At 53.6% G+C, this 9,793-nt stretch overlaps 1 protein-coding gene across 5 annotated transcripts in view; it reads right to left on the bottom strand.

Moving 5' to 3' along the window:
- Nucleotides 1-410: 410 nt before the first annotated feature.
- Nucleotides 411-9,793, bottom strand: part of DGKD (diacylglycerol kinase delta) — a 110,896-nt gene continuing 101,513 nt past the window's right edge. For 4 of the 5 annotated variants that reach the window (XM_077869285.1, XM_077869287.1, XM_077869290.1 and 1 more), the window contains 3 exons: nucleotides 4,992-5,109; nucleotides 3,664-3,794; nucleotides 411-2,394 (listed from right to left, as the gene is read on the bottom strand). In XM_077869285.1, the coding sequence (XP_077725411.1) occupies nucleotides 2,305-2,394; nucleotides 3,664-3,794; nucleotides 4,992-5,109 (339 nt within the window). In that variant the 3' untranslated portion in view covers nucleotides 411-2,304. The remainder of the gene's footprint in view (nucleotides 2,395-3,663; nucleotides 3,795-4,991; nucleotides 5,110-9,793) is intronic. The other variant, XM_077869286.1, reaches the window with a different exon arrangement.

Raw genomic sequence — 9,793 nt, 5'->3', positions numbered from 1 at the left:
CAGGGGCACCCAACACGTGCAAGGCCCACGCAGCACTCTGGCCCCCGGCCCTCCCCCCGGACAACGGGGAGATGACAGAGGGACCTGGAGCTCGGAGCGCTCCTGGCCTACAGCGTCACGGGGCAGATGTGGGAGGATGAGAGGCCCTGCCCCCCGCCCCTCCCTCAGCAGGCGGTGCAGGCTGCGTGCGGTGGAGTCTGACCCCTGCCCCCCCCCGCCCCCCAGGCGGCCCGACCTCCTTGCTGAGTCTTTAATTCAACAGACCGTAAACCTGCGCCCACAAGGACAGTGGCTTTCCGTCTGCCCTCCAGCCAATTCACCCTACTTTTAGAGTGGCTGAAAACCATAATCCTAAATCCCGTTTGGAAAGATCTGGGCAGCTTTTACACGAAAGCACGAAGGACGACAAGGAATGTGACAATGAAGATTTTATTTATACACAGAACCACCTATTTACAGCCCCAGGTCGGGTATGTACACGGCAATACAGGAGGCGTTTGCTTCCACGGCGGGCACTGTATAAATTAAGATCATAAATATGAGGGGTCAGCCCCACCCGAGGGCACAAAACCTTTTCTCCGAGACTCCCCAGGGCCCTCCCGCCCCCCTGCACCGAGGCCGGGGTCCCCGCGGGAGGAGTCGGGGCAGGCAGGGCAGCGGCCCGCGGCAGCCGCAGCGCCAGCCCCACACCGATGCACTTTCATGCGACACCACAGTTACGCCACTCACCTCTAACTTACTAGAATGGGTTTTTACGTAAACAGTGTTGTTTTAATCACTGACAACATACTAATTTTAAACACCATGCTTGTCCCAACCCTCAGCTTTCCTGAGGGGTGGCCCCGCGGCTCCAGCACCAGCCGCTGCCACTGCGCTTGTCCCGAGGACCGAGGACCCGGGACCCCACAGACGTGACCACGCAGACGCGGTTCCAGTACCACGGGCTCGGGTCCCCAGCCTCCTTCGTCAGCCTGTTCTACCTCAAAAGCCAGTGACTTCTGGTGGCCAGACGACCCCTCCGCCTTCCACGTCCCAAACGGCTGACTGCTGGCACCCAACTCGGGGGGGGGGGGGGGGGGGCACGCGCAGCCCCCCAGCCTACCTCGGATGGCGCAGCTGCACACCCTGTGGGGCACGGGTCACTTCGCCCCAAACCCAGTGCTGCCACTCCACCCTGGGACAGGAGCACCCCAAACCGGAGGCTGGGGCCTGGCTGGGCTCGCGGGTGGGCCCACCGTGCACACCAGGAAGGGGGGAGGCACAGGGGCCTGCAGAGCGAGTGGCAGGTGGAGGCTGCAGTGGTGACTGACGGTGCCCTCGGCCCAGCACCCCCACACGGTCGCGGGGGGGGGGGGGGGGGGCACGAGCTACCGGGTAGGGGGTGGTACACTGCAGACACACGCCGTTCCCCCACCCGGGGCCCCAGAGGGCTGTGGACGAGGGCGAGCGTAGCTCGAGACAGAGAGCCGACCGCCCACAGGGTCAGAGAGCGTGGGGACGCGGCGCGGGCCCAGCTCGGGCTCCCCAGCGCCCAGGAAGCGCGCCCTCCAGCCGCGGCTCACGCACACGCGTCTTCTGCCTGCACAGGCAGGAGGCCTGGCAGCTCTGGGGCCGACGCGGCAGGTCCCCGGGCCAGCAGCTCCACAGAGGGTGCCAACTGGGACCAGGGACCAAAGGCAAACGGGGAGGGCATCTGTCGGCCCAAGGTCACAGCCACCCATGCACCTGGCGTCAGGAGGGCAAGTCGGGCCCCTCACGGCGCCGGTGAACATTGGGGGCGGGGGGCAGCAGCGCACCCCTGCCGCTCTCAAGCCAGGACGGGCAGGATCTCTGTGAAAGACTCAGCAGTCAATGGGGTGCAGCGGTGGGCGGCCTCACGGGGCTGCTGCAAAGATCCAGGCCAGCGGCACAGAACTTTCCAGTGCAGGAGGCTGCCTGCCAGCGGGGCCAGCATCTGCACGCCTGGGAGATGCCACATGGTGTAGGGTGACCAGGCTCGCAGGGAACCCCCAGGACAAGCGCGCGGCGCCCAGGAGGTCAGGCCTGGCCTGCGGCGCAGGTCAGCAAGAGCGGAGGTGGTGGTAGTTGCCCCACATGACGCCGGGCTGGACAAGGTGCTGTTTCAAAGGTAGCTATGTTGGTGTGTTCGAGACCCCGGAGCGGTCACAGAACGGGCGTCTGTGAGGCTTCCTGTCTGGAGCAGAGGGAGTAGCACCATGAGAAGGGGCAGGCGCTGCGCCGGGGCAGCATCCCCCCGGCCTCAGTTGCGGGGGGCGCGGAGGACGCAGGCCGACAGGGCCAGGGCTAGGCCTCGGTGGCAGGAGTGCTCCGGCTCAGCTCCTTGATGCCACACAGGATCCTCTTCATGTGGCCCACCTTGGTCACGCCGAGGTCCTGCAACGAGAGGACAGCGTCCTGACACCGGGAAGCAGGCCGGGCCCCCGCGGGCCTTCTACCCGGCGTTCTGAACACAAGGGAGGGGGAAGAGATGAAGACGGTGACACCAGATGGAGACGGCACACGCATGAACAGTGGCGCAGACACCCTACACCTCCCCGTGAGTCACCAAGTCCCCGCCGTCGTGCAGGACAGACACGGCCCACAGGCCCGGCGGCAGGTGGATGCAGTGACTCGAGCAGGCTGCTGGCCAGGACGTCCCCGGGGGCCCCTCAGCCCTCAGGACACCGCGCTGAGCTCCGGGGTCAGGCCGGTCCGAGCAGCCCGCCTGGTGGACCCGCCTCCAGCCCCGCTGTGGGCGCCCCCGCCTCACGCACGCGCTGCACGCACCTCCCTGCGCGCCCCCCACGCTCCGGGCTGCCGGCAGCCTCGACAGCAGGTCTATCGGTGCCAGCTTCCCAGCAGCATTAGTTCAAGCCTCTGTACCACCGGTCGGTAATTCTCATGGTGTTTCAGACATTTTTGCTACTAGACCTGTTATGGTCCCGTGACCAGTGTTCAGAGCTCACTGACGCTCCTGACGGCTGGCAGTTTATAGCCATGAAGCGTTTCTTCATTAGGGAGGCACGGTTTGAGACAGAATGCTGCCGCACACCCAACAGCTGCAGCATAACGTAAGCGTGACCTTGGTGTGCACTGGGAAACCAAACAGCTCGTCTGACCCGCTTCCTCGCAGGGGTCTGGGCCGGACCCGTAGCATCTCCGGGGGGCACCTGGATGGCAGCTCCAAAGGGACTGGGACCCGGGTGCTGGGGCCGCCACCGCACCGAGCTCTTGGGCTGACTGACCAGCAGAGCTGCATCCCCCAACAGGGTTGTTTTTTCTTTTAAGTGGGCTCCACCCCCAATGTGGGGCTTGAACCCACAACCCTGAGACACAGAGTTGCATGTTCTACCCTGAGCCAGCCAGGCGTCCCCTTCAGTAGGATCTTTAATGTTAAAATATTTCACCTGTCCGATCAGGTTAAGAAAAGCAAGGCCACCCCCCTGATGCCCACTTTGGCTTTGTCTGGCTGTGGGGGATGGAGACATCACTGCCGGGGGGCAGGGGCGGCCTCTTGGCCACCGCCGTGCATCGCCCCAAGCCGTGCACGAGAGAGAAGCATGAGGAGAGCCCTGATGCTGGGCCATGGCCAGGTCAGAGGGAAGGGACAGAGGGAGCGCAGGGAAGCCCAGGGCGGGTTCCCAGGAGACGCTATGGAAGTACCTTGAGGTCCCTCCGCTCCAGGTGCAGGAGCTCGGAGCCCCGGATGTCGTGCCGCGTGAAGATGTCCTTATACTCACAGAGACTGAGGTGCTCCAGCCAGGCAGCAACCTCCTCTGTCCCCCAGAGGTGAACTGTCAGAGACGGAAAAGCACGAATGCAGTGAGTGCCCAGAGCCCAGCGCGAGGCAGGTGGCAGCTGGCGCCTGAGACACCCCAGCAGCAATGTCCTAAGACATCCCAGCAGCCAGCACCCAGATGCCCCAGCAGCAGGTACCCCAGACACCCCAGCAGCCAGCACCCACATGCCCCCAACAGCTAGCACCCGAGACAGCCCAGCAGCCAGCACCCGAGACAGCTCAGCATCTGGCTCCTGGGATGCCCAGCTCCCCACATGCCCGCCAGTAGGGACCCCACACAGGCCCCCCGCAGCCACACGGCCGCCCAGCCACAGGCACCGCCCAAGCCACCCAGAAAGCAGCAGGAGAGCCTCCGGCTCCCAAGGGGCGTGAGCTACAGCAGGGGCTGCGGTCTGTTCCTGCCAGGACGGCCCTCAGCGTCCCTGGAGGGACTGGGCAAACACCCATGTGACTGTGTCGCTGAAGCCAGCCTGAAGCCAGCCTGCCGTCCTCTCTAGAGGCTTCGCTTTGCTTCTGGTCCACGGCAGGAAGGGAAACAGGCAGAGATTTCATGGAGTCAGAGCCACCGTCATTAAAAGAAACCCAACTGCTGGACAAACATGCGAAGAAGAAAACTCTAACGGAGCGACCACTACCCCCAAATCCAAACCCGGGGCTGCCTGGCACCTGAGCGCACTGGAGACAGCCATGCTCAGAACCGGCCCTCTGGACAGAGATTTTAAGCCCCGATTTACAGACTCCCCCCAAAAATGTCGAGTGCCATTTTCTATCCAGGTCCTGGCCCACAGGCGCTGGTGGCCTGGGCACCAGCACGGGGCCTGGGTGCAGGAGCCAGCGGCTGGGGACCAGCAGCCCCTCCCAAAAGGCAGGCCCAGGGGGGCCTGCACAAGACTCGAGTGTGAGCTCCGCGTCTCTGAGTGTCCTGTCACCTCTGCTGTCCCCCTCCCACCTCGCACCCCCCATCCAGGGCAGGCAGGCAGTGTGGGGTCAGTCCCCGGAGGCGGCACAGGGAGGGCCCCGGGGTGGGAGCGACAACGAGGGGCAGGAAGCCAAGGAGCAGTTCGGCAGCCACAGAGACACTGCGGCACAGGCCGCGACAGGGCTGGTGGTCGGGGACCACGGGAGAAAGCAGAGACCACGGGGCCCCCGCGGGCGGCGCGGGCAGCCAGAAGGACAGCGGGAGGGCAGGTACCCGGGGCTCCCAGGCTGCTGCGAGCTTCTCTGTTCTTGCTGTTTTTCTCTTTCTTAAACTTGGTCACCAGGCGGAACTTGCCACTGCGGCTGCGTTTTGAAAGCTCCAGCATCACATTCTGTGGGGAAAGCAGAGACAGCGTCAGGCCAGAAGAAGCTGGGTGGGATGGCTGGGGGTGGGGGGCGGGCTGGGGTCCCTGCTTACTCAGTCTGGCACCCCCTGGGGTTCTGTAACACCTTTCACAGGTGGTTTCACAGTGATCACTCAGTGTCTAATTTCACATCCCATTTCCTTCATTTTAGACCCTGTTTCTCATGTGATTAGAAAGCTCCATAAATACCAGTGCATTCTACCAAGATCGTCCAGTGGGTCACAGTCCCGCACAATACACGTGTGCACACGTACTCCCCCTGTATTCACAAACAAGCATAACTTCCGTACTTCCCAGGACTGCCCATCTCGTCTTGCCCCTGAGGGTCAGGACTCTGCCCAGGCCCAGTCTACGACGTCCCCACACTGACCCACACAGACTCGACAGCTTTATGACACTTTCAGACCTGAAAGGGACATGTGGTCCCACTAAAAAAAATGCCACAGGGATTTTCATTAGAATCGCACCAAATCTCAAGTGGGGGAAGAGTACGTGTCCTCACGCTCGGGAACGTGTGTCATGCCTCCAACCCTCCCTGTGCCCGACAGGCCCCCTTGCGGGTTTCCCATCAGAGGCGTCTCAGGCTTCAGGTGAGAGACCTCTCACAATAGGATTTCTAACCGATGGCTGCCGTACTCCGGGAACTTACCTTCACAAATTTCTTATACTTTGCAAAATTACCAACCATCAATTCTAACAGCTGCCGCACGAAGACAGACCACTGGCTCCCAGGTGACGGGCTCTTCCGTGCGGACACTGGCAGGCGCCTGCCTCACTCCTCAGTGCTCCCGCAGGAGGGGCGCCCAGTGACCCGCAGTGACCCACAGCTGCCCTCCTGCATGGCCCAACAGCATCCTATGCCTGACTTTACAGTTTCTTTTATTAAATGCATATGAGAATTACATTTATTTCTAACTTTTAATGTATTTTCATCCGTTCATAAAATGGGATGACCAGCAGAATGAGGCTGATTATCAACATGTGATCTTACTCCATCTCCCCACCTTTTAAATTAAGCAAATTTCAGACATCAAACTACTCCCCGTCCCAAATACTTCAGTATGCAACCCTAAAACAGGAGCACTCTCTTAAAGCACCTAACCACAGCACCATCCTCACACCGTCACAAGTCATCTACATCTAAGAATGCTAAATCTCCCTGGCCGTTCAAAGGCTTATCCTCACAGCTGGTATGTTTGGATCAGGACCCTCACAAGGGCCACAAGGGACATTCAGGAAAACCAGCTGTCTATTATCCGGTAAGACGGTTCACGTTCTGACTCAGACCCACACAGACACGGGGCCAGAGTGGAGCTGCTCACTGGATCCAGACTCACACCTTCAGACATGACGAGGTCACCGGCAGCACCACAGGCTTGCGACTGCCTCCTGATCGGTGAGGCCTGCCGTCCACTTCCTGGGGTCAGGGACTTCTTCCACCACCCACCTACAACCCTCCGGAAGTACAGCGCTCACGGGGGGGGGGGGGGGGGGGGGGGGGGGGGCGCAGGGCACAAAATGGCCTTTCCATCCCTCTGCACTTTCCAGCTGGAAGTCTCTTATAAATAACTACTTTTAATTGATTTAAAGAAACTGTTTTTATGGATCTACTGATAATATGCAATTTTGAGATCAGATGTGCTAGTTAAAAAAAAACTTTCAAAGTTCTGACGATTTGCTTCATGACATGTGAATATGCTCAACACTACTTGAACTGTACACTCAAAAACAATAGATATGGTAAATTCCATGAGTTTCTTATCATGACTTAAAACAGGAACTGAGATAATGTCCATCTTTTCCTAGCTTTGATGCTATTTCTCATATATGGAAATGACATATCCCTTGACATTTTTTATCTTTTCAAGTTGTCCTGTGGCTATTCTTCCTTAAACATCTTCAGACTTCACTCTGTATAAATTTTCTGAAAATTTATCAGTTTCAGCAAGATTTTTAAATTAGCATTTCTTTGAAAATAGTGTAATTGATTTATTCTCTTATCTATTGTTACCTGACCCTTACCACTTCATGTTGTCCAATCTTTCCTTGATTATATGCCACAGAGTGATTTAATTTCTTGTACTTTACAGTTAACTTCTGAACAACATAGAAGTTAGGGATGCCATGAAGTTGAAAATCCATGTGTAACTTCTGACTCCCCAAAGAGCCTTACTGATAACATAAACAGTCACTGCATATTTGATATGTGTATCACATACTGTATTCTTACGGGAAAAAAAAAAAGCTACAGAAAATAAACTGTTAAGAAAATCCTATGAAAAAAATACATTTACAGTACTGGACCATATTTAATGGAAAGAAACCTGCATATAAATGGACTCACAGAGTTCAAACTGTATTGTTCAAGAGTCAGCTGTACTTGCTAAGAACTAACTCGCAGATTTGTCAGCTCTTTTTTTACTTTCAAATAAATAACTGTCCTATGTTTATTCTAGTAGAAATGTGGCACCATCCCCTTCACGCTTCCCTTTGCCCACCCTACATCACCTCCATCTCTCCCCCTGTGTGGGCGAGACTGAGCAGGAGTCCCAGAGGCTGGGAGCGCTGAGCTGTGAGGCAGCCAACAGAAAGGGTGGAGAAGTCAGGAGCCCTGGGGAGCCCAGAAGGTCCCAGGAGCAAGTGTGGTTTTCCTTTCACTCCTGGGATACCTGGGTGCAGTTTCTGGCCTTAGGTTCTCTGGGATGAACACCTACAAAAACACTAGCCCAGTCCCTGCTGGCTCTACCCTCTCTGGCTCCAGAGGGTTTCTGGTTTTGCAACTAACCTGCCACTGACACCACCTGTTATCCTGCACTGTCTCACCAGCCCACAGCTAGGAGCCCTAGAAACCAGGGCCACTATAAACATGGCTTGAAGGATTCCTTAAGTCAGATACCCAGGGGGGACTTGTGCTGATTTGTCTTTGCAGTGGCCATACATTTGGTGATATTTGTTTGAAAATATTTTTTGAAAAAAAAATATATATTTTTTGGCTTAAAGTTTTGGAGCCACAATCCCTGAAACAGGAGCTTTTAGTACTAAGACCTGAAAAGTCCCAAACAAACCAAGTGGTCTGGTCACCCTGCAACCAGGCACCTGCCTGCAAGTCTCCCCGTGCAGCAGCTGCTACACTGGTCATGAACTGAGGAAAACCCTAGCCCTCCGCCCATCCTCAGAGGGAACCTGCATGCAGAAGGAAGCTACCCACCACGGGGAGCGCACGGGAGCACAGCGCCCACAGCTGACAGCTGGTACAACGTCTATTCTGAGTTGGTATCTGAGATTTCCTGTGGCCCAGCACTGCACTGCTCAAACCACCCCTGGAAGGGAACCAACTGTAACAATTCCTCCGTAGTGGACTGATACTTTAATGAAATACAGTAAAATAAATCACTAAAAAAAAAAAAAAAAAAAAAAGAAAGAAAGAAAGAAAGAAACCAAAATGGGACGTATAAAATATAAGCCTCAATTTTTTATTATTTTCAGGAGAAATAATATTTTTCTGTAAGTTGCTTAAAAGTTTCTAAACTCTTCCTCTCAATTTCTATAACAAAGAGTTTTCCCATCAGTAGCACTTATCTAGAATATGATCCAATTTTGAAAATGTCCTGTGGGCAACAGGAAAAAATATATATATTCCCTCTTTACAGAGAATAAAATTATCTCTAGAGAGACATGATATACATATACACATATGCATATATATATATATATATATACACACATATACACACATAATTTTTCAATTTTCTTTTGTCTGTATACCATGATACAGTTTACTTCATTACTCATGGACTGACAGTGATGGTTTCTATCACTTTCTCTCATTTCAAGAAATTTTTGCTTTAAGGATTTTTATCTAAGTTAAAATTAAAACTTGGGGAGTGGTCACTAAATGAATAGACAGTATGTATTTCCAAACTACTAGAAGGGACAAGGAGAGTTGTGTGTGGGAGGAAAGAGAGACTTAACAAATCAAAAAGGAGAAACTAAAACAAAAAAAAAGTGAAATAAATACTAAATACAAAATATGGCAAAATATACAGATAAATAGGTCAGTAATCATAACGAATATAGACTGAACTCTCCAGTTTTCCACAGACTGGATAAAAACTCAATTTGACAATATACTATTTGTAAGACACTCCACATGAAGCTAGAAAGAAAAAGTATGGAAATGAAAATACCAAACAAGAAACTTAAAAAGAATTACTAAGGGTCTTTACGTAATGATTAAAACCTACATGCAGCCAGTAACATAACCTTGAAACACAGAAAGCAAATACAAAACCACAAAGATATACTGAGATATCTACATTCATGGTCAGAGAGTTCAACAGTTAACGGATAGACCAAGAGGACAAAAATAAATTTTATGATCATAGAATTATTATATTTTACCAACATAAAATGATCTTATCATTTACTGAATTTCTATTTTTATGTTAATATTTACTTTAACATTTATGTATTTTCTTAAAATTGTTTTAATCTTTGTCAAAGTTTTAACTAGGAATAGGGAGAGAAAACTGGATTCTTGTGATTGTGTTAAAAAGGAAATCTAACAATATACCAACCATAATAATTTGCTTTTAAGAGGGGAAGCTATATCATTTTCTATTAATTTTACTTGTATGCTGTTAGTTACATC

The sequence above is a fragment of the Canis aureus genome, chromosome 24 (assembly GCF_053574225.1).
Source record: "Canis aureus isolate CA01 chromosome 24, VMU_Caureus_v.1.0, whole genome shotgun sequence".
Lineage (NCBI taxonomy): Eukaryota > Metazoa > Chordata > Mammalia > Carnivora > Canidae > Canis > Canis aureus.
Note: the sequence above shows the minus strand (reverse complement) of the source record. Positions and strands in the feature narration are given on the sequence as shown.